Raw genomic sequence first — 25,848 nt, 5'->3', positions numbered from 1 at the left:
GTTTGGTATACAATGTAAATATTTGATACTGTGTATACTGTGTAAACGGAAGTCAGGTAGCGCCTGTGACGTCGCCATTCATAGCCAACATCCGCTTCCCGTGTCAGGTTAGTCGTCACAAAGGAAAATAATTCTTTTTGTTCCCTAAACAAACGTAGGTAATCCCATTGAATGGCGTCTGATTTCACTTTTACTCATAACGCAAATGAGACAGGCAGATGTGATGGATATATAGCTCAGGGCCAGGTGTGTGCTGGTGTGAGAGCAACACAACAGTGCCAGCCAGGTGTGTGCTGGTGTGAGAGCAACACAACAGTGCCAGCCAGTTGTGTGCTGGTGTGAGAGCAACACAACAGTGCCAGACAGGTGTGTGCTTGTGTGAGAACAACACAACAGTGCCAGCCAGGTGTGTGCTGGTGTGAGAGCAACACAACAGTGCCAGCCAGGTGTGTGCTGGTGTGAGAGCAACACAACAGTCCCAGCCAGGTGTGTGCTGGTGTGAGAGCAACACAACAGCCCCAGCCAGGTGTGTGCTGGTGTGAGAGCAACACAGCAGTCCCAGCCAGTTGTGTGCTGGTGTGAGAGCAACACAAGAGTCCCAGCCAGGTGTGTGCTGGTGTGAGAGCAACACAACAGTCCCAGCCAGTTGTGTGCTGGTGTGAGAGCAACACAAGAGTCCCAGCCAGTTGTGTGCTGGTGTGAGAGCAACACAACAGTCACCGTCCACATCATGACCATCTATAAATGGTGAGTACTGAAAAATATTAAAAACTGTAAAAAAAAGAAATAGTGTATATTTAAAACACTGTTTATTAGGTCTAAGACCTCTTCAACAACACCTAGTTTATTAATGTTACAATTCACATGAACAGTACACATCTCACTGTATACGTTCACATCAATAGAAAAAAAAGCCCTTTCAGTAAGAGATTTTCTCTTCATTATTGTTAAAAACTTTTCTCTTAAAATTTCGGTTTTCATTACTTCCCTTAATTTTTCATAAGCAACATTAATTTTCGAAATTAGTTTAACCTTTAAAGGTAATACACAAACACTGTGTTGTTCCCTGCTGGCGTAGCTATTTTAATTCAAGTTTATTAAAAAAATTGTGATGAAATTAGAATTAAAGGCTCCCCGAACCTTAAGTACACTGGATGTCAACAAAGTCCTTTTCCGATTTCAAAAATATGAGACCTGTGCTGAGGTCTGATGACATGCGCCAGGGTCCATGGGCGTCCCATGGGCATCCCATGGGCATCCCATGGAGTAAAAGCATAGTCACGGACTACTTTCCCACGGATTTGGTTTTGGATTTTCTTCACTGTAGCGGCGTGTAGGAGTGGTGACGTGTGCTTAACTCTGTCAGTGGTGACGTGTACTTAACTCTGTCAGTGGTGACGTGTACTTAACTCTGTCAGTGGTGACGTGTACTTAACTCTGTCAGTGGTGACGTGTACTTAACTCTGTCAGTGGTGACGTGTACTTAGCTCTGTGAAAACCTGTTTGCGCGCTCTCTTCGAACTGAAGCAAGATGCCCTCCATCGAGCAACTTTACCAACAGCTTAAGGAAGAATTGAGGATGGCGAAGATGGAGATTCGGCGACTGACCGAGGAAAACAAGAAGATTCGTAGTAGTCCTCCTGTTTTGAGTCCTCAGGTCAAGAAAGGAAACTGGTCAGTGGCTGGACAGCAGGGAGCGAAGTTGACGATCAAGAAGACGAATGGAAAGGTAGAAACGATGAAGAAGAAGGAGACTGCCGTGGAAACTGTTGTGGAAACATCTAATACATTCTCAGTGCTACCCGACGAATGTGAGTCGACTACTGGGAACGTCACGACGAACGACACCAAGGAAGGTAAGAATTTTGTTGTTGTTGGGGATAGCCAAGTTAGGTATATGGATAGGGCATTCTGCTTGAAGGACAGGAGTAAGAGACAGAGGGTTTGCTTTCCTGGGGCTGGGATGGAGGATATTGTTAGCCATCTGGATGACATCATGAGAGGTAATGGGAGCAATCCTATTATCTGTCTCAGTGCTGGAGGCAACGATGTTGGCAGACGTAGGAGTGAAGATCTGATTAGCAGGTATAGGTCAGCAATAGAAATAATTAGGAGGAAGAGTGGGAACCCTGTCATATGTGGTATTTTGCCAAGGAGAGGATTTGGAAATGTATGGTTGTCCATGGCAATTGGTGTCAATTGCTGGCTGAACAAATACTGTAAGGAAAATGCGGTAACATTCATTGACAACTGGGACCTCTTCTATGGCAGAAATGACATGTATGCCAGGGATGGGGTTCACTTATCTAGGTCTGGGGTGGGAGCACTGGCAACTGCAGTGGAGGCAGCTGTTAGGACTTTAAACTAGGAATAATTAGTGGTATGGGTTTTGGCAGGAAAACAGTGAAGTCCCAGTGTAGTAATATTATGAGTTCTAGGGGAACTAGTAATAAGCAGAACGAGGTAGATATTGAAAAGTCAGTGACATTGGGTGATAAGGACAGTAATAGGTTTAGTAGAAAAGCAGAAATGAGCAGGAAGGGTAAAGAGAAAGGAGAGTTTTTCAATGTTTATTATGCTAATAGCCGTAGTGCTAGGAATAAGATGGAAGAGTTGAGATTAGTTGCTAATGCAGGTAACATTGATGTATTTGCCTTAACTGAGACGTGGTTTAATTCAAAAAGTCGGGACAGTAATAGGTTTAGCAAAATAACAGAAAGGAGCAAGAAGGGTAAAGAGAAAGGAGAGTCCTTAAATGTATATTACACAAATAGTCGTAGTGCTAGGAATAAGATGGACAAGTTGAGACTAGTTGCTAGTGCAGGTAACATTGATGTATTTGCCTTGTGATGAATGGTTTTGAAAACCTTAACTGAGACGTGGTTCAATATGAAAAATCGGGACATGCCTGCGGAATGTCACATTCAAGGTTTTAAATTGTTCCAAGTAGATAGAAGTGTCGGGAAGGGGGGTGGGGTGGCATTGTATGTCCGAGATCGCTTGAACTGTTTACCTGGAGATTACCTGGAGAGAGTTCCGGGGGTCAACGCCCCCGCGGCCCGGTCTGTGACCAGGCATAAAAACGGGTATTAAGTCTGAAGTAACACATACAGAGTCTGTTTGGATAGAATTTTCAGAGGGGCATGAAAAATTGATTTTAGGTGTAATATACCGTCCCCCAAACTTAGATAGGGACCAAGGGAGACTACTATGGGAGGAAATTGTTAGGGCCACAAGACACGATAATGTAGTAATTCTAGGAGACTAACTTTAGTCATATTGATTGGAATTTCTTGACTGGGAATTTAGAATCATACGACTTCTTAGAAGTAGTTCAGGATTGTTTTTTGAAGCAGTTTGTGACAGAACCTACAAGGGGAAATAACCTGCTTGACTTAGTTCTGGCAAACAATGAATCTCTTGTTAATAATTTAGAAATTTCAGAGGAACTGGGTGCTAGCGACCACAAATCAATTACATTTAGCATTGAATGGAAGTATGATAGTAGGGATAACTCAGTAACAGTCCCAGATTTTCGCTTAGCAGATTACGATGGGCTTAGAGAACACTTATCATCTGTTGACTGGGGTAACGAAGAGAGCTATCAACATGACAGTTTTCTGAACACTATACATGCTGCTCAAAGAACGTTTATCCCGTATAAGGAAATTAGATCAAATAGAAATGACCCAAAATGGATGAATAATAGACTGAAATATCTACTAGGGCATAAGAAGGGAATTCATAGGCGTATCAAAAGAGGTGAGGGTCATCTTATGAATCAGTATATTGACATTAAGAGGGACATTAAAAAGGGGATAAGAAAAGCTAAAAGGGACTATGAAATTAAGGTTGCTAAGGATTCGAAAACTAACCCAAAAAGTTTTTTCCAGGTCTATAGAACAAAAGTTAGAGATAAGATAGGTCCCCTTAAAAATAACTGGGCATCTTACTGACAAAGAGAATGAAATGTGCTCGATTTTAAATAATTATTTTCTTTCGGTTTTTACACAGGAAGACACTAACAATATTCCAGTAATTAATTTTTATAGTGGGCTAGAAGAAGATAAATTATGTAACATCACAGTCACTAGTGAAATGGTTGTGAAGCAGATAGACCGACTGAAGCAAAATAAGTAGCCGGGTCCTGATGAGGTTTTTTCAAGGGTTGTTAAGGAATGCAAAATGGAACTCTGTGAACCATTAACTAATATTTTTAATTTATCTCTTCAAACAGGTGTAGTGTCTGATATGTGGAAGATGGCTAATGTAATTCCTATTTTTAAAACAGGGGACAAGTCGTTACCGTCAAATTACCGCCCAATAAGCCTGACCTCAATTGTAGGCAAATTACTAGTCAGTTATAGCTCAGATTATAAGAAGCCATCTCGATAAGCATAGCTTGATTAATGATACTCAGCATGGATTCACAAGAGGCCGGTCTTGTCTAACTAATTTATTAACTTTCTTCAGTAAAGCTTTTGAGACTGTTGACCACGATAAAGAATCTGATATTATTTACTTAGATTTTAGTAAGGCTTTTGATAGAGTTCCGCACCAAAGACTGTTAAAGAAAGTGGCAGCTCATGGCATTGGGGGAAAAGTGCTCTCATGGATCGAGTCATGGCTCACAGACAGGAAGCAGTGTCCATAAATGGGGTTAAATCCGAGTGGGGATCTGTAACAAGTGGCGTTCCACAGGGATCAGTCTTGGGCCCGTTGTTGTTTATAATATATATCTGCAACTAATGTGACATTTTATTGTGGCAACGTTTCGCTCTCCACGAGCTTCATCAAGCCATTACAAACAATACATTGAACATTAAAATGGTATAAAATACCGACAGGTTGTTAGGTAAGACACTTATGCAACAGTTAGGTATCTTTATTTCGAAACGTTTCGCCTACACAGTAGGCTTCTTCAATCGAGTACAGAAAAGTTGATAGAAGCAGAAGAGACTTGAAGACGATGTAATCAGTCCATCACCCTTAAAGTTTTGAGGTGGTCAGTCCCTCAGTCTGGAGAAGAGCCATTACAAACAATACATGGACACAGAGGGTATATAAAGGCTCAGAGTGAGGTGCAATACTAGTGAGGTACCATTTCGATGTTCACTAGTGGTAGTAATACAAATTGTATTACTTTTGTATTACAATATTGTATTACTTTTGTCACTACTACTACTACTACTACTACTACCACTAGTGAACATCTAAATGGTACCTCACTAGTATTACACCTCACTCTGAGCCTTTATATACCCTCTGTGTCCATGTATTGTTTGTAATGGCTTGATAAAGCTCCTGGAGAGCGAAACGTTGCCACAATAAAATGTCACATTAGTTGCACTTGTGTCCTTTTACTTTACATATTGTCGGTAATTCTACCAACTTTATTACAATTATAACTTTGTTGGGAGTGGCGTTGGTGAGTGGAGAATTAATAATCTGAAGAGCTCTTTTCTTGCAGTCTTTGATGAAAAAAGAAGGAAAATCCTCCTGAAAACAGTAAACCCTGCCATCACATAGTCTCTCCTGTTATACTACACAAAGCACATTACAGAGAGTGAACACTGAAACAAGCTGCCTCTTTCCAGTCTATATTTGTCCAACCTATTTTTATGTTACCCAAGTAATAGCTTTTATATCCTTTTACTCATGTACGAATTAATTGCTCTACCATATTGTATTACTACTACAACTTTTGTCACTACTACTACCACTAGTGAGGAAATGGTATGGTGATACCGACAGGATGTGGAAAAAGACACTTATGTACAGTTCAGGACATTTATTAAAGGAAACGTTTCGCCACGAGTGGCTTCTTCAGTCCTAATACAGAGAAAACTAAGAAAACATGTATATATATAGTGGCAGGAGTCAGGTGAGGTGACGCCTGGGTAGTGGTGGAAGTAGTAGTAGTAGTAGTAGTAGTAGTAGTAGTAATAGTAGTAGTAGTAGTAGTAGTAGTAATAGTAGTAGTAGTAGTAGTAGTAATAGTAGTAGTAGTAGTAATAGTAGTAGTAGTAGTAGTAGTAATAGTAGTAGTAGTAGTAGTAGTAGTAATAGTAGTAGTAGTAGTAGTAATAGTAGTAGTAGTAGTAGTAGTAGTAATAGTAGTAGTAATAGTAGTAGTAGTAGTAGTAGTAATAGTAGTAGTAATAGTAGTAGTAATAGTAGTAGTAGTAATGGAACTAAGGAGGTGAGGCAAGAGAGGGACCTGCTGGCATCAAGTAACACCAGTTCCCAGGATGGGTAATATCCTCTTGCTTAGTAATTTTGAAATACTGTAACTACCGGATTTTTGCTTTATAGTGTTACTGACAGAAATTAGTGCAGCTTCAATGCATTTTCTCCGTCTTAAGTCGTCTTCTTTAATAACTAGTTTAGCTTCATTGAATTTCATGAGTTGTCCAACATCGTCTCTTTGAACATCAAAATGGTATACAATACCGACAGGTTGGTAGGTAAGACACATAGGCAACAGTTAGGCAACTTTATTCCGAAACGTTTCGCCTACACAGTAGGCTTCTTCAGTCGAATACAGAAAGTAGGCAGGAACAGTAGAGATGTGAAGACGATGTGGCTACATTCTCACTACTACTACTACTCTGCACCTCTCCTTCCGACAGTATATAAGTCTCCGCACTGTCACTTGATCTTCAGATATTTCTTGACTATGGAACTGAACTTCTCCAGGCTGAGGGACTGACAACCTCAAAATTCTACAACTTCAAGGGTGATGGACTGATTACATCGTCTTCACATCTCTACTGTTCCTGCCTACTTTCTGTATTCGACTGAAGAAGCCTACTGTGTAGGCGAAACGTTTCGGAATAAAGTTGCCTAACTGTTGCCTATGTGTCTTACCTATCGTCTCTATGTTGAACACATGCGTTTTTGCGGTCATCATTTCTGCAAGCATTTTTGTGTTCTGCTATCCTAATGTCCAACACCTATCAAATTGAAGAAAAGCCTCCAAGTTACATCGTTTTACCGGTCAGCAATGTTGCCACTAATGTTTCAAAAATGTTTGACAGAAAACTGGCTAAAATATCTACCAGCTCTTCAACTACTATTAGAAACCTGATACATAAACCCAAGCATGATTCTGGCACAAGTGCAGGAATCTACACTATACCATGTGGGGGGTGTGACAAAGTATATGTAGGGGAAACAGCCAGAACTCGGGACATTAGGATAGCAGAACACAAAAATGCTTGCAGAAATGATGACCGCAAAAACGCATGATGTTGGACACCTCATGAAATTCAATGAAGCTAAACTAGTTATTAAAGAAGACGACTTAAGACGGAGAAAATGCATTGAAGCTGCACTAATTTCTGTCAGTAACACTATAAAGCAAAAATCCGGTAGTTACAGTGTTTCAAAATTAATAAGCAAGAGGATATTACCCATGCTGGGAACTGGTGTTACTTGATGCCAGCAGGTCCCTCTCTTGCCTCACCTCCTTAGTTCCATTACTACTACTACTACTACTACTACTACTACTAGTACTACTACTATTACTACTACTACTAGTACTACTACTACTAGTACTACTACTATTACTACTACTACTACTAGTACTACTACTATTACTACTACTACTACTAGTACTACTACTATTACTACTACTACTACTACTACTACTATTACTACTACTACTACTATTACTACTACTACTATTACTACTACTACTACTACTACTACTATTACTACTACTACTACTACTACTATTACTACTACTACTACTACTACTACTATTACTACTACTACTACTACTATTACTACTACTACTACTATTACTACTACTACTACTACTACTACTATTACTACTACTACTACTACTATTACTACTACTACTACTACTACTACTATTACTACTACTACTACTACTAGTACTACTACTACTAGTACTACTACTATTACTACTACTACTACTACTACTATTACTACTACTACTACTACTACTACTAATACTAATACTACTACTACTACTACTACTAATACTACTACTACTACTACTACTACTACTAATACTACTACTACTACTACTACTACTACTACTACTACTACTACTACTACTTCCACCACTACCCACGCGTCACCTCACCTGACTCCCGCCACTATATATATGTATGTTTTCTTAGTTTTCTCTGTATTAGGACTGAAGAAGCCACTCGTGGCGAAACGTTTCCTTTAATAAATGTCCTGAACTGTACATAAGTGTCTTTTTCCACACTACCACTAGTGAACATCGAAATGGTACCTCACTAGTATTGTATTGTTTGTAATGGCTTGATAAAGCTCCTGGAGAGCGAAACGTTGCCACAATAAAATGTCACATTAGTTGCACATGTGTCCTTTTACTTTACATATTGTCGGTAATTCTACCAATTTTATTACATAATATATATCAATGACCTTGATGAGGGAATTACTAGTGATATGAGCAAATTCGCCGATGACACAAAGATAGGTAGGATAATTGACTCAAACGTAGATGTTATGGAACTTCAGGAGGATTTAAACAAACTCTACTCTTGGTCAGAAAAGTGGCAGATGCAGTTCAATGTAGATAAATGCAAGGTTCTGAAGCTTGGGAGTGCCCATAACCCTAGTACTTATAAGTTAAATGATGTAGAACTTACCCACACAGATTGCGAAAAGGACTTGGGGGTTATGGTGAGCAGCAACCTTAAACCAAGACAGCAATGAACATCAAAATGGTATACAATACCGACAGGTTGTTAGGTAAGACACATATGCAACAGTTAGGTATCTTTATATCAAAACGTTTCGCCTACACAGTAGGCTTCTTCAGTCGAGTACAGAAAAGTTGATAGAAGCAGAAGAGACTTGAAGACGATGTAATCAGTCCATCACCCTTAAAGTTTTGAGGTGGTCAGTCCCTCAGTCTGGAGAAGAGCATTGTTCCGTAGTCTGAAACAATATGGAGTTGAAGTAAGCAAAGCGAACAAGTTCAGGTAAGATCCCAATGGGATGAGCGGGGAAGATGGGACAGATGAAGAATAGCTCTGGAGAGGAGTGTTCTTAGAGAAACAGAGCCAGGGCTTAACCCAGCAGCTAAGGCGATCGTGGGGCAGACTTGAGAACAGGAATAGCAGGGACTGTTGCATCGAACTTGTGGTAGTTGAAGTCTTGAATCTTGAGTAGCTGGCAGCAGGCTAGGTCACATCAGAGGGTAGAACACGTGGGAATTATAGGAGTAACTGAGGAGGCAGGTTAGCAATGGAGCCATTTACGAATTTTTTGAAGCTGCTCCTAGATAGGTGGTATAGTTTAGCCTTGTTACTGAAGGTGAAACGTAGAGGCTTGATGAACTCAAGAACTTGGGTGAGTGTGAAGTGAAGCGGTGATTCACATGCATACTTGACTGTTCCAGCACCGAGGCTTTTGTAGAGTTCAGTACAGGTCATGGTGTCAGTATTTGAAGTGTAAAAGGTAAGGTTTTCCCATGAGGGTTTACTGGAGTCGTCGTTATCTTCCTCTTCTGGAGTGGATTCATTGGGAGAATCTACAATGGTGGTAGCAGGTGACTGAGGGTCGACAGGAGCAGCTGTAAGGTGTAATGGTTGTGTAACAGCAGGCTGGGGGAGGTGGGAGACGGTGGTTGAGGCAACATGATCAACGTTGTCAGCGGTGGAAGTGGTTATAGAAGTTACAGGAGCAGTTGCTTGGGCAGGAGACAGGTCTGCAGGTGCAGTAAATTTCAGGACGTTGGGAAGGATCTTGAGGATGTCTGCTGAATGTGTGGAGTCCGGAAAATTGAAGGCAGGCATGTTGTTCAGACGGAATAGTTCGTTAATAGTGGTGTTGAAAGTGACGGGGTTTGCTGCGTTTGCAAGGTGTGCATACACCATGCAGTACAGCACCTTGGAGGAATCTCCGTCTGGGAGTGGAGAGAGGGAGTTGCTGGGCGATGGTGCCTGTAGATTAGCGTGTAGAGTCTTGGTGGTGTCGGTTTGTGGTTTGGTTATTGCAGCGTATGTCGGTGAATTGGAGGTGTTCTTCAGAACTTTAGTTTTCTTCAATATGATATCTTTCCTGAGTGGGCACTTAGCTGCAAGGGTATGATGATTACCCTTGCAGTTAAGACAAGTTGGTGCTGTAGTAATGGTGCAGGATCTGAAATCGTGTCCATCATTCCCACATTTTGAACAAAACTTCTTATCCTTGATGGGGCAGTCCTTGGTGGTGTGTTTATAGGAGTAGCAGGTCCAGCAGTGGGAGATGTATGAGAAACGTTCTTGTTCTATATGACTAGGGTGAATGTGGTAATATGAGATGGCCAGACCGTCAGAGAGAGCTTGGGCAGCCATGGAGATGTCTGAAAATGTAATCTTTAGCATAGATGAGGCGTTAGGGATCTTGTAGATGCTGTCTACCGAGGCCCAGGTGTTTTGTTCCTCAATAGATGTCTTCAGTGCTTCAGTAGAGAGAGAGGTGACCATATTGTCCAGTCTTTTCACAAAGACAGAACGTTTCGACTTCAAGAATGGAGACGGGGATAGAGTGAATTGTTGTGTTTGTAGGGTCCTGATTGAAGAGTCGTCCATAAGTTTTGATGCTTCCGTGTCGTCTGTGCAGACGACAATGAAGGAGTCTTTGATGTCAGCTAGGACTGTATGCCTTGTACATGTACTTGTAGTAAATAAAGATATTAATATATTATTTTTATTATAAGATCTTGTCATAGTGGTCCAGTAGCTGGGAGAGGCAGGAGCGACCTGCTCTAAACCCGTGTTGCCCTGGGTTGTGTAAGTGATGGGTATCTAGGTGGATGACGATTTTACTTCTTAGAACCCTCTCAAAGATTTTTATGATATGGGATGTTAGTGCTATCGGTCTGTAGTTCTTTACAATTGATTTACTGCCATCATTGTGGAGGGTGACTATGTCTGTTATATTTAGTGTGTGTGGGATGCTCCCTCTCCATAGAATGCTGAAGCCACGTGAAAGGGGCTTCTTGCAGTTCTTGATGAACACGTTGTTCCATAAGTCTAGGCCTGGGGCAGAGTACATGGGCATGTCATTAATTGATTTAAGTCTCGTGGTGTTAGGATAATATCGGAGATTTTTGGATTGACCAGATTTTGAGTCTCGGTAATAAAAAAATTAATTTAGATTTTCGACTCTTAGTCTGGTTAATGGCTCACTAAATACTGAGTCATATTAGGACTTTAGTATCTCACTTATATCTTTGCTGTCATGTGTGTAAGTCCCATCACGTTGGTATAAGAACAGATTTTTTTTTTCAATTTCATTGATGGGTTTAAGTTCTTCCTGAGTTTCATGTCTCCTGTATGATTCCTTAAGCTTAAGGAATCAAGACAGAGGAGTGCAATGGACAAGTGAAGTAGGAGTAGCAACACTCACAGCAAGAGACATTCTTGAGCTTGCCCAGCACTTGGGCTTCGACTCAAAGCTGGGGTGTGGCTCTAAAAGGATCATGTAGTTCTTGCTGCCTTTGCACCTCCTGACATCGTCTGCTGCTATGCAGCTGCCACACCCTTCGAGCCCAGTGTGGGCGGGGTTTGTGGCAGCCCAAGGTGCCTAGCTTCTCCCTCCAAGCCCCATGGGGGTGGGGAATGGGGCTGGGCCTGGGGACAGCTGGTCCCAGAAGACGAGGAGGTACTTGTACCTCCTCCCATGGCAGACATTGGTCTGAGACACTCCCGCGAAAGAGAGCCAAGGCCGGGCCGTACGATTATACCGGCGAATCTAGAACATACAGGAATCATACAGGAGACAAGAAACTCAGGAAGAACTGGCCCCTTTCAACAGCTCTGTGATTCTTTTCCTTTGCCTGTATAGGAAGCGTCTCTCTCTTTCTAGTTTACATCTTCTCTTCCTTTTTCTTAAAGGAATGCACCCTGAGCATACCTCAAGTGACACAGTTAATTAATTCCTTCTAGGCAAAGGTTCGGATATGTGTTGTTTAGGATATCCTTCCAACTTGTTTCATTTAGGACATGGTTGACTTGATCCCACTGTATGTTTTTGTTGTCGATGTTGAATATGGTGAAGGCACCATCGTAACTGGTCACCTTTTGCTGGTCAGGTGACCTGTGCATGCATGTCTGCACCTCTATAGAAAGCATTTCGGGCAAATTAGGTTAAACTTTGTGGGAACGGTTGAAGGTCATTGATCTGTATTCCCTCGAACACAGGCGAGAGAGATACATAATATACACTTGGAAAGTCCTGGAGGGATTGGTACTAAACCTGCACACGAAAATCACTCCCTACGAAAGCAAAAGACTCAGCAGGAGAGGCAACATTCCCCCAATGAAAAGCAGGGGCTCCACGAATACACTGAGACAACACAATAAGTGTCCGGGGCCCAAGACTGTTCAATTGCCTCCCAGCATACATAAGGGGATTACCAATAGACCCCTGGCTGTCTTCAAGAAGGCACTGGACAGGCACCTAAAGTCAGTACCTGACCAACTGGTCTGTGGCTCGTACGTCACCTTGCGTGCGGCCAGCAGTAACACCCTGGTTGATCAGACCCTGATCCACCATGAGGCCTGGTCTCAGACCGGGCCGCGGGGGCGTTGACCCCCGAAACCCTCTCTTTCCAGGTAAACTCCAGGTAAGGATGCGACCCACACCAGTCGACTAACATCCAGGTACCTATTTTACTGCTAGGTGAACATGGACAGCAGGTGTCTTAAAAAAACACGTCCTAATGTTTCCACTTATACCGGGGATCGATCCACGGACCTCAGTGTGTGAGCTGAGTGTGCTAGCAATCGAGCTACGAGACACCGAAAAATCGCGTCACTGGAGTTGCATATGTTGAGGTTATATAAATTAAAAAACCTTAAAATCGTATAAAAACTCTTACTCCAGCTATAATATGCAATTCCATATTTGTTATCATTTGTTGTAAAATGGATTTAAAATCGGAAAAGGACATCGTGGCCTTTGTATTTTGATATTGTATTCAGAGACTAATTTTCGGAACGTCATTTTAAAACACCAACAAAGAAAATAGTTAAGACTTGGATCAAATTTTGGATAGACTCCCAGATATATGGACCGTGCATTTTGTAACAGAGACAGAAAGGTCAGACAGAGAGTGTTCCTTCCTGGAGCTGGTGTTGGTGACATAGTCAGCAGGTTGGGGTTTGGAGTTTACCTGGAGAGAGTTTCGGGGGTCAACGCCCCCGCGGCCCGGTCTGTGACCAGGCCTCCTGGTGGATCAGCGCCTGATCAACCAGGCTGTTGCTGCTGGCTGCACGCAAACCAACGTACGAGCCACAGCCCGGCTGATCAGGAACTGTCTTTAGGTGCTTGTCCAGTGCCAGCTTGAAGACTGCCAGGGGTCTGTTGGTAATCCCCCTTATGTGTGCTGGGAGGCAGTTGAACAGTCTCGGGCCCCTGACACTTATTGTATGGTCTCTTAACGTGCTAGTGACACCCCTGCTTTTCATTGGGGGGATGGTGCATCGTCTGCCAAGTCTTTTGCTTTCGTAGTGAGTGATTTTCGTGTGCAAGTTTGGTACTAGTCCCTCTAGGATTTTCCAGGTGTATATAATCATGTATCTCTCCCTCCTGCGTTCCAGGGAATACAGGTTTAGAAACCTCAAGCGCTCCCAGTAATTGAGGTGTTTTATCTCCGTTATGCGCGCCGTGAAAGTTCTCTGTACATTTTCTAGGTCGGCAATTTCACCTGCCTTGAAAGGTGCTGTTAGAGTGCAGCAATATTCCAGCCTAGATAGAACAAGTGACCTGAAGAGTGTCCTCATGGGCTTGGCCTCCCTAGTTTTGAAGGTTCTCATTATCCATCCTGTCATTTTTCTAGCAGATGCGATTGATACAATGTTATGGTCCTTGAAGGTGAGATCCTCCGACATAATCACTCCTAGGTCTTTGACGTTGGTGTTTCGCTCTATTTTGTGGCCAGAATTTGTTTTGTACTCTGATGAAGATTTAATTTCCTCATGTTTACCATATCTGAGTAATTGAAATTTCTCATCGTTGAACTTCATATTGTTTTCTGCAGCCCACTGAAAGATTTGGTTGATGTCCGCCTGGAGCCTTGCAGTGTCTGCAATGGAAGACACTGTCATGCAGATTCGGGTGTCATCTGCAAAGGAAGACACGGTGCTGTGGCTGACATCCTTGTCTATGTCGGATATGAGGATGAGGAACAAGATGGGAGCTAGTACTGTGCCTTGTGGGACAGAGCTTTTCACCGTAGCTGCCTCGGACTTTACTCTGTTGACGACTACTCTCTGTGTTCTGTTAGTGAGGAAATTATAGATCCATCGACCGACTTTTCCTGTTATTCCTTTAGCGCGCATTTTGTGCGCTATTACGCCATGGTCACACTTGTCGAAGGCTTTTGCAAAGTCTGTATATATTACATCTGCATTCTTTTTGTCTTCTAGTGCATTTAGGACCTTGTCGTAGTGATCCAGTAGTTGAGACAGACAGGAGCGACCTGTTCTAAACCCATGTTGCCCTGGGTTGGGTAATATTATGGCAGGTAATGGGAACAAGCCCATTTGTGATGTAGTTCAGCTGGGCTTGTGAGGTCTCTGGGTAGACCTAATTTAACCAATTATATGGTCACCTTGCCTTGGCAAATATCTGTCAGAGACACGCCTTTTTGGCTTATGTATCAGCTCCTTTGTTCGTCACTGGTGTCAGATCCAGGCGTCAGGTCGTACACGTGGTTGTGGAGGGTGCTTGGACCACCATATAAGCCCAAGGAACAGCTGAGCAGAGGAGATTCGTGTGGAGCTCTGGCCTGGGCGCAGAGCTCTGAGCAGAGAGACTTTGAGCGGAGCTGCTGCTGGGGTGCAGGGCTCGGGAGAAGGCTGCTGAAGTCTCTGGAGGAGACTGTTGGAGGCATTGGGCAGAGTACTGGCTTGGCGCAGTACTCGTGCTGTGTAGGTCTTGCGACCTGTGGCTTAGTTCCTGTAATGAATTGTCCTCTGAACCATATTGTTCCCTGTCTCACTGCTTATATGTACAACCCCATTTATCTAAACCACAATAATGTTCTCCTGTTCCCAAATATATTATTGTACAAGGACTTAATAAAAAACTGTGTTTGAGTAGAATAGTAATATTCACTGTCCCCATTATTTACTCATTCATTATTTTGTTTCAAGCAGTGAGAGGGTGAGTAGTGTGGTGGGTAGAGTAATGAGAGGTGAAGTTGTAGTCACCAGTGACCTCACATTACCTACCGCTCGCCGCTAATCACTCGACTCAGACTCTCCTGCCTACTCCTTCCGATTACTCACATATTCCCCAATTACCCAGTAGCATCCCATACCCCCCTACATGACACATTATCTGTCTTAGTTCTGGGGGTAATGACATTGGGAAGGGCAGGAAAGAGGAGCTGCTGGATAAGTACAGGTCAGCCATAGAAGTAGTTAGGTCTAAGGGAGGGATCCCAGTCATATGTAGCATCTTGCCTAGAAAGGGAGTGGGCAATGAATGGATGTCTAGGGCAATTGGTATAAATTGCTGGCTAGACAGGTACTGCAAGGAACTTGCAATCCCATTCATTGATAATTGGGACCTATTCTTTGGCAAACGTGATATGTATGCAAGGGATGGGGTTCATCTCTCTGGGGATGGAGTGGTTGCATTAGCCAATTCAGTTGAGAGGGTAATTGATGACTTGTCTAGAAATTTAAACTGATAGATTATAGAGGTATGGGTGTTTGTGGGAAACAATTAGGCTGCACCATTAGGGTTAAAAACAGCAGTTATTACCGGGATAACTCAGGAATATGTTTAAAAGACAATATTCAAAATAAAGTTGCTAGTAATGGCAAATCAATTGATCAACAAACAAAGAGGGATAGTAGAGGGCAACGAGTGACTAGCTCCCTTAAGGTTTACTATACAAATAGTAGGAGTCTAAGAAATAAGATAGATGAGCTAAGATTACTTGCAAGTGTAGGTAATATAGATATTATTGGTATAACAGAGACCTGGTTCAATCTAAAGGATAGAGAAATGCCTTCTGAATGCAACATACAGGGTTATAAACTATTCCACACTGATAGGGTCACAGTCTCGGCTGAGTGGTTGAGGGGAGTAGACGTGTGCTGGGGATCTGGACCTACTAATTCACAGGCCTACCCATTTCTCCCGACTGATAAGTCATCATTAAAACTCGTACTGTTGGAAGACAGCTTCAGTGTTGTGAGAACTCTTATGTGCGAGCTGTGACTAAGGATATACCTAGTCAAACACTGGAAATAGTTTTCCTTTTTGCAAAGGCCCTCACAGGCCTCTGCTTCCCCTCTGCCTTTCATTTGACCTCAGCCTTTCGCCTCTATCAACATACAGTGTAGAGGCGAATTTTGCTAGTCCACTGCTACTCGTGCCTCTCAAAATGCTCACAACTCATCGCTTTACCAACCTGAGGAATAATGACGAGTGTGCACTCCTACGTGAGTTGGTAACCCAGGTGTGCACACACTGAAAATTCGTCTTTCACTCCAAGACACGTGTGCTAGAAGTTCTGCAAGTTTGGGAGTGAGTAACAATCTGTACGAGTATTGCAGTGTCTGGTAACTCTTGAGAAGTCTGCCTCAGCCTGTGACCTTGAGCGAGGCACTGCATCACCTGCCTGAGACTTTCGCCCATATTGACTATGTGAAGAAAGGCGAATGTGCGTGCTCAGTTACCCCTGCTGTTCTCCTGTATCCCCAACTCTCCTCCTTTAAACTCAGCCGTTCGCCTCTATCAATGACGTGCAGTGTAGAGGTGTATTTTGCTGCCCCGCTGGTACTCGACTCTCTGAGTTCCGCAAGTGCTGCAGATTTGTTGTAACTATTTGCATGAGTGGATTACGCTGACTTAGGACATTGTGCTACCATCAGTACCTACGTAGGCTTAAAATGAGTGAGGAATGTCTGGCCTGCTGGGTGACCTTGAAAATGGCACTATAAGACCCGCATGCCACTTACACCCATACTGCGTGTGTCTAGTAAGGTGAATGTCCCTTCCTCGACTTTCCTATTCACCGGTATCCCTTAACTCGTCGCCATTATCTACATATGGGATAAGGGCGAGTTTAGCTGATCCAGGCCAAACAGCGCTCCAAGCCAGCCAGTGAAGGCCAAGGCTACATCTGTTCTGAATCCCAGAATGCCTTTGTGAACGTTCTACAGTGTTCCGGCCGTACCTTCGGTGTTGTGAGAACTAGTTCTTATGTAGTGAAAATTTGTCTGTCATTCCAAGACACGTGTGCTAGATGTGTTAAGTGCTGCAGATTTGGAGTAATTAACAAGTAGTACAGGGTTGGTAACTCTCGAGACGACTGTGGGCCCAGTGAATGACCTTGAAAATTGCACTGCGACCTGCAGGCCACTACACCCATATTGCCTGTGTCTAGCGAGGTGAATATCCTTTCCTTGTCCCTTCTCCTTCCTCGATTTGGAACTCAGCCGTTCGCCTCTATTTGCTTGTGGTCTAGAGGCGGTTTTTTGCCAGACCACATGGGTGCTTGAGTGCCCGTGTCCTCTGTGCCGCACTCCGCTCATCTTGCGAGTGTCTCCTGTGTGCCTGCCTGCCTGCTGCAAGCATGTGTCCGGGTGGTTGGCGTGGGCTTGGCGAGCACAGTCAGGCAAGCTTGAGGGCAGCACTAAAAGCTAGCCAGAACAAGCTAAGGCAGCCTGCAGTTATAGCTGTCCTAGGGCCCAGCATGTCTGTATACGTTCTGCAGTGCTGCTGGCATACCAGTGTTTCCTGTAGTGGCTTGAGAACAATTTGACGAGCATTGCAGTGCTGACATTTTGAGTGGGACATGCCAGAGGTTCACTTATAAACATAGTAAGCTTGTGGTGATTGGCTTGTACACAGTGAACATTCATCTGTCATACGTGTGCTAGAAGTGTTAAGTGCTGCTTTCCCCAACAGTTAATTGTCATTTGTAAGCCTGTATTAAGACTTTAAAAGGCTCAGAGTGTACTTCAGTGTAGTGACTCCTTACATTTGATAAATCAGTGTAATACATGCTCTGCTCAGTGTAACTGAACTATTAAATACGGTTACATAATTAAGTTGCTTGTCCTAGTGTCATTGTTGTGTTTTCTAATACATTTTCTCGTTCAGACTGAAACTTTACTGCTAAATTCCCAGTAATATTTCAAATTGCAGTGTTCATCTGTTTACCTGGAGTTTACCTGGAGAGAGTTTCAGGGGTCAACGCCCCCGCGGCCCGGTCTGTGACCAGGCCTCCTGGTGGATCAGCCCCTGATCAACCAGGCTGTTGCTGCTGGCTGCACGCAAACCAACGTACGAGCCACAGCCCGGCTGATCAGGAACTGACTTTAGGTGCTTGTCCAGTGCCAGCTTGAAGACTGCCAGGGGTCTGTTGGTAATCCCCCTTATGTGTGCTGGGAGGCAGTTGAACAGTCTCGGGCCCCTGACACTTATTGTATGGTCTCTTAACGTGCTAGTGACACCCCTGCTTTTCATTGGGGGGATGGTGCATCGTCTGCCAAGTCTTTTGCTTTCGTAGTGAGTGATTTTCGTGTGCAAGTTCGGTACTAGTCCCTCTAGGATTTTCCAGGTGTATATAATCATGTATCTCTCCCTCCTGCATTCCAGGGAATACAGGTTTAGAAACCTCAAGCGCTCCCAGTAATTGAGGTGTTTTATCTCCGTTATGTGCGCCGTGAAAGTTCTCTGTACATTTTCTAGGTCGGCAATTTCACCTGCCTTGAAAGGTGCTGTTAGAGTGCAGCAATATTCCAGCCTAGATAGAACAAGTGACCTGAAGAGTGTCATCATGGGCTTGGCCTCCCTAGTTTTGAAGATTCTCATTATCCATCCTGTCATTTTTCTAGCAGATGCGATTGATACAATGTTATGGTCCTTGAAGGTGAGATCCTCCAACATAATCACTCCCAGGTCTTTGACGTTGGTGTTTCGCTCTATTTTGTGGCCAGAATTTGTTTTGTACTCTGATGAAGATTTAATTTCCTCATGTTTACCATATCTGAGTAATTGAAATTTCTCATCGTTGAACTTCATATTGTTTTCCGCAGCCCACTGAAAGATTTGGTTGATGTCCGCCTGGAGCCTTGCAGTGTCTGCAATGGAAGACACTGTCATGCAGATTCGGGTGTCATCTGCAAAGGAAGACACGGTGCTGTGGCTGACATCCTTGTCTATGTCGGATATGAGGATGAGGAACAAGATGGGAGCTAGTACTGTGCCTTGTGGAACAGAGCTTTTCACCGTAGCTGCCTCGGACTTTACTCTGTTGACGACTACTCTCTGTGTTCTGTTAGTGAGGAAATTATAGATCCATCGACCGACTTTTCCTGTTATTCCTTTAGCACGCATTTTGTGCGCTATTACGCCATGGTCACACTTGTCGAAGGCTTTTGCAAAGTCTGTATATATTACATCTGCATTCTTTTTGTCTTCTAGTGCATTTAGGACCTTGTTGTAGTGATCCAATAGTTGAGACAGACAGGAGCGACCTGTTCTAAACCCATGTTGCCCTGGGTTGTGTAACTGATGGGTTTCTAGATGGGTGGCGATCTTGCTTCTTAGGACCCTTTCAAAGATTTTTATGATATGGGATGTTAGTGCTATTGGTCTGTAGTTCTTTGCTATTGCTTTACTGCCCCCTTTGTGGAGTGGGGCTATGTCTGTTGTTTTTAGTAACTGAGGGACGACCCCCGTGTCCATGCTCCCTCTCCATAGGATGGAAAAGGCTCGTGATAGGGGCTTCTTGCAGTTCTTGATGAACACAGAGTTCCATGAGTCTGGCCCTGGGGCAGAGTGCATGGGCATGTCATTTATCGCCTGTTCGAAGTCATTTGGCGTCAGGATAACATCGGATAGGCTTGTGTTAATCAAATTTTGTGGCTCTCTCATAAAAAATTCATTTTGATATTCGACTCTCAGTCTGGTTAGCGGCTTGCTAAAAACTGAGTCATATTGGGACTTGAGTAGCTCACTCATTTCCTTGCTGTCATCTGTGTAGGACCCATCTTGTTTAAGTAGGGGCCCAATACTGGACGTTGTTCTCGATTTTGATTTGGCATAGGAGAAGAAATACTTTGGGTTTCTTTCGATTTCATTTATGGCTTTTAGTTCATCCCGCGATTCTTGACTCCTAAAGGATTCTTTTAGCTTAAGTTCGATGCTTGCTATTTCTCTGACCAGTGTCTCCCTACGCATTTCAGATATATTGACCTCTTTTAGCCGCTCTGTTATTCTTTTCCGTCGCCTGTAAAGGGAGCGCCTGTCTCTTTCTATTTTACATCTACTCCTCCTTTTTCTTAGAGGAATAAGCCTTGTGCATACATCGAGTGCCACCGAGTTAATCTGTTCTAGACATAAGTTGGGGTCTGTGTTGCTTAGTGTATCTTCCCAGCTTATATCGGTTAGGACTTGGTTTACTTGGTCCCACTTTATGTTTTTGTTATTGAAGTTGAATTTGGTGAATGCTCCCTCGTGACTAGTCTCATTTTGTCGGTCTGGGGCTCCACGCATACATGTCTGAACCTCAATTATGTTGTGATCTGAGTATATTGTTTTTGATATGGTGACATTTCTTATCAGATCATCATTGTTAGTGAAGATGAGGTCTAGTGTATTCTCCAGTCTAGTAGGCTCTATTATTTGCTGGTTTAAATTGAATTTTGTGCAGAGATTTAAAAGCTCGTGCGAGTGTGAGTTTTCATCAGAGCTGCCTCCTGGTGTTATTTCTGCAACAATATTATTTGCTATATTCCTCCATTTTAGGTGCCTTAAGTTGAAATCCCCCAGGAGCAAGATGTTGGGTGCAGGAGCTGGAAGATTTTCCAGACAGTGGTCAATTTTTAACAGCTGTTCCTGGAATTGCTGGGATGTTGCATCCGGAGGCTTGTAGACTACCACAATGACTAGGTTTTGGTTCTCGACCTTTACTGCTAAAACTTCCACTACATCATTTGAGGCATTAAGCAGTTCTGTGCAAACAAGTGACTCTGCAATGTACAGGCCAACCCCCCCCCCTTTTGCCTGTTCACTCTGTCACATCTGTATAGGTTGTAACCTGGGATCCATATTTCGTTGTCCAAGTGATCCTTTATGTGGGTCTCAGTGAAAGCCGCTAACATTGCCTTTGCCTCTGCAAGCAGTCCACGGATGAAAGGTATTTTGTTGTTTGTTGCTGGCTTTAGACCCTGTATATTTGCAAAGAAGAATGTTATCGGACTGGTGGTATTGTTGGTACTGGGGGGGGGGATTTTTTTCCGGCATTAGTATCTGTATCTGTTGGTTTGGAGTGGAGGCCACCACATCTGTGGTGTGAGTGTGTAACTTATGCTTTGTATTTTTACTGTGAACAAGCTTACTCCTGCATAATGTTCAGTTTCATGAATACTTTCTTACTTGAGTAATTCGGTTACCTTTAAACTGTGTTAAGCAAGAGTCAGCCTGTTAACATCTATGTTCCTTGCCATCCCATCTAGTGGGTCTAGCGCCTAGTTAAAATTGTAATAGTAACAATTTGCAATCATTATACTTCTAGTTATACATTGTGTAAATTGTTTTAGACTATTTGATCAACTGGATTGTAGTGTTTAACTTCTGATACACCAATTTAATGACTGCAGACACGCACTGACACATAATAAACACATTAAAACGCTGGTAACTCCAGAAGCTGGGCCTAGTGTGTGACCTTGAGAAGTTGAGTGTGTTTATTACGACCAGCGGTGTACCACTCTCACCCATATTTACATCAACAAAAGTGTATTCTAAGTGATAAAGTGTACACTTGGTAACACTTGTCATACATAGTAACGAGTGTATAAGTGAGATTGTTTAGGTACTGGTTCATCTATCTACAGCTGCACACTTATGCTTGCATACATGTATAACATAGTAACGTGTGAGTTACCCAGGATGGACCAAGCAAGTCGATCAGAGTGATTTATCTCATTGTCATTGTAACATTACCTAGTTTTTTTTTTTTTTTTTTTTTTTTTGTAATACTGTTTACAATCTATGGTTGGGGTAAGAGGTTGTCTTCAGCATTCATTGTGATGTCTGCTATATTATTACTTCAGTGAGGTACATTAGGTGGCAGTAGCCTGAACTAACTCAAGTGAAAGTTATCATTGAATTTGAACCTAATGTTTAATGTGATGTATGTCAGAATTCTAATTTTATTCTCAATATTACCTACTTTGTCTCTCTCTCTCTCTCTCTCTCTCTCTCTCTCTCTCTCTCTCTCTCTCTCTCTCTCTCTCTCTCTCTCTCTCTCTCTCTCTCTCTCTCTCTCTCTCTGTTCATCTTTGTAATTTGTGATATGGTGTAAGACCTCGCCTGTACCATCCATTATATCATTATATGTACCATATTATTAACACACATACAAGAGGTCTCTGAGTGTGTTTTTGGTGGGGTGTGTGTCGTATTGAGTGGTGGTGGTCTGGGTTGAGTATGGTTGGAGGTGTTCATTGAACTTGAGCACTTGTGTCTTGTGATCTATTTTGGACTTTGACTTTGTAGTGAATATTTGCTCTTGCATAAGCTATAAGGGAAAGATAAGCGAGGAATTCTTGTGTTGTGAGTCTTACACCAGATATCATCACTGGCAAACATGGCAACTGTCATAGAGGAACCTATTTCTGCAGGTGATGGAAATGATGATAGCTTCCAGACCTTTAAAAGTAAACAAAAGAGAAAAAGTGAGAAAGGGCTAGAGCGTCGACGTAGTCAGACTCACTTGACTCGTACACAATGTGATACTAAACGTCCTTGGTGCACAGAGGCTGCAAGAAGTCTTTCTTCAAAGGAAGAATGTGTTAAGCTGAACTTCCCTGACAACACCCCGCTGCCTGCAAAGTGTGCATGGCTAATGGAAGCTGTAAACAAGCATCCTAACTCAAGGATCCAATTTAGGAAAAACACACACAACTTTGTGTTTGTGGAACAGAATAAAGAGCTGATCAATGATCTACTTAGTACACCTTATGGGGATATAAGCTGCTCCGACCTCCATCAGACACTCACCACTTTAAAAAATGGGTCAGTATCATAATCTTTGGATACCCTCTCTGCATGGACCCATCCCATCTGACTCTAAGTGAGCATATCATCAAGCCTAAAAGACTTAAAGGAAAATCCCAAATTATTGCCAGTTGGGTAGGTCCTGTGCCCCTTCCCCGGAATATCTGGGTGCATGGTTTACGTTTCCTAAACATCGAAGTGTACCTACCCCCTAAACGTAGGTGTTACAAATGCCAGCACTATGGCCATGTTGCAGTAGACTGTGGAATACTACATTCTTGGTGTGGTAAGTGTGCTGGGAAACATTCCACTAGAGAATGCACAGTATGCCCTGACAGCCGAAAATTTAAGTGTATTAACTGTAAAGAAGTTGGGGTTACAGTTTCCCACAAGGACTGCAGTCAGAACCCAAACAACCTTCGATGTAAACCTGATAACAGTCCTGAGACTGAACCTCTGCAAAGTGTGCAAGAACCCCACCTCACTGCAAAGGATTCTGGTGATACCAGAATGCCATCACACACACCAGCTGTGGAGGAGCTAGCCATCCCTGCTAGCACATATGGAACTACTGGTCTGCCACTACAGATACCTATGGCTACACCTGAATATGGGGATGAGTTTGTCATTTCTCCCAATACACACAACTACAACAGTCAGACGGACACCACACAGGTAACCTCCCTGGAAATTGGAGATGAGTCAGATGCACAGGACCTACCTGCAATGAATGATGAAACAGAGAACACTAATGTAACCATGGTACCTGTTAAGGTGATAGGTGTTAAAGAAAGCACTAACCCAGAAGTGCCATCCTCCGGAGAGGCATTGGATTCGCCTGACCTTCCTCATATTATAACAACTTTCCAGAAAAAAATTGAGCATCTTGAACAGATCCTGACAAGTTTAATAAATATATGTAATCAGGATGATGCTCTTGAGCATGGTGATGATGTCAAAAGTGCAGCAATCTCCGTTCAGCTTCCAGCAATTTGTGAGAAAGAAGCCCATAACTCTTGCCTTCAAAACTTGCCTTTTCACTGGCTGCCAAAATGCCGAAAAATGCTTAAAAATAAAGGTCCTGAAGATAAAGACGTACAAACTATGCTATTTGCTCTTAAGTATCTGCACACTGTAGTCAAAGCATAATAGTTTTACCATCTTATGAGCAAGAGATTGTAATAACTCACTACAATTAACATTAAGATTGACAACACTCTAATTACCAGAAATAATGGGGGAAAATTCCTAGGCTTATACCTTGACAACAACCTGAATTTCAGCACCCATATCCAGCATATAGCCAAAAAAGTATCCAAAACGGTTGGGATCCTCTCCAAGATACGATACTACGTGCCGCAAAATGCCCTTCTCACACTATACCACTCACTTATTTATCCATACCTCACCTATGCTATTTGTGCTTGGGGATCAGCTGCAGCAACACACCTAAAGCCAATAATAACCCAACAAAAAGCTGCAGTAAGAATAATCACTAAATCCCATTCCTGGCAGCACACCCCCCCACTCTTCAAAGATCTAAACTTACTCCCAGTTCAGTACATCCACACTTACTACTGTGCAATCTATATCTACAAGGCCTTAAACTCTAATATCAACCTTGACCTAAAACGCTTTCTTGATAGTTGTGACAGAACCCACAGGCATAACACCAGACACAAACATCTCTACGACATTCCCCGTGTCCGACTAAACCTTTACAAAAATTCAATGTATGTCAAAGGCCCTAAAATCTGGAATACCCTACCTGAGAACTCTAGAACTGCAGACACATTCATCACCTTCAAAACTACCATTAGAAAACATCTTATCTCCCTGATACACCCCGTCAACTAACTACACGAATACCACCTGGTGGTTCACACTTACACTCGCTCACTCATTTGACCATAAACAGAAATATTAATCTCAGTCTTAAAATAATGAATCCTGTGATACTCCAATACTGAAACTATATACTGTGCCAAAACAAAAGCATTCACATTGCTAAACTCATAAACTAGTATTTAGTCACTTAGCCATAATACCAACTTACCTCATAATTTGTAATATTTTACAATTAAGAATAAAACTAAGTATGCCCGAAATGCCTAGCCATGCTAAGCGTTCTAGTGGTACACTCTGTAATTACAATTTTACTACATGTAAACCAAACAATAACCAAATTTCTGTAAACTCAGCATTGTAATCCTTATAGAGAATAAACTTTGAATTGAATTGAATTGAATACAATGGATACATTACAAATCTTTTCATGGAACATTGCTTCCATCAGGAAGCGGTTGCCTGACTTACATCATATTAGTGCAACCAAGAATATTGATGTCATCTGTTTGCAGGAATGTAGATTGAAAGATGGAGCACCTCCACCAAACTTGCCTGGATATGCAGCTTATAACCTAAGGTCAACCAACTGTTGTGTGATGTATGTCAGAAAGAGCTTGCCACATTCACTCCTTTCCTTGCAGAGTCGAGTTAACATGCAGTATCATGGTGTCAAAGTATATGCAGGCGATTTTTCCATAAACATTTTTAATCTCTATGCCCCAGCGAACCAGCTTCGACCTGATGCTTTACCAGATCGCATCAATAGTGAACCTACCATCATTCTTGGAGATTTTAATGCCAGACATAAGAATATTGGTGGGTCTATAACAAACACCAATGGAACTAAACTAGTGAGATTGCTAAATGAGCATGATAATGTTCGAATTGTGGGCACTACTGAGCCTACTCACATATATGGTGGCATACTAGATCTGTGTCTTGGATTTAATACATCATATACGATGCATG

At 42.6% G+C, this 25,848-nt stretch overlaps 1 protein-coding gene across 1 annotated transcript in view; it reads left to right on the top strand.

Annotated features, from left to right (window-relative positions):
* Positions 1 to 254: 254 nt before the first annotated feature.
* Positions 255 to 25,848, top strand: part of LOC128705329 (putative surface protein SACOL0050) — a 34,803-nt gene continuing 9,209 nt past the window's right edge. The window contains exon 1 of the mRNA XM_053800536.2: positions 255 to 747. Coding sequence (XP_053656511.2) covers positions 731 to 747 — 17 coding nt within the window. The 5' untranslated portion in view covers positions 255 to 730. The remainder of the gene's footprint in view (positions 748 to 25,848) is intronic.

Source organism: Cherax quadricarinatus, chromosome 15 (assembly GCF_038502225.1).
Source record: "Cherax quadricarinatus isolate ZL_2023a chromosome 15, ASM3850222v1, whole genome shotgun sequence".
NCBI classification, from domain to species: domain Eukaryota; kingdom Metazoa; phylum Arthropoda; class Malacostraca; order Decapoda; family Parastacidae; genus Cherax; species Cherax quadricarinatus.
This window is presented reverse-complemented; position numbering and strand designations above follow the sequence as displayed.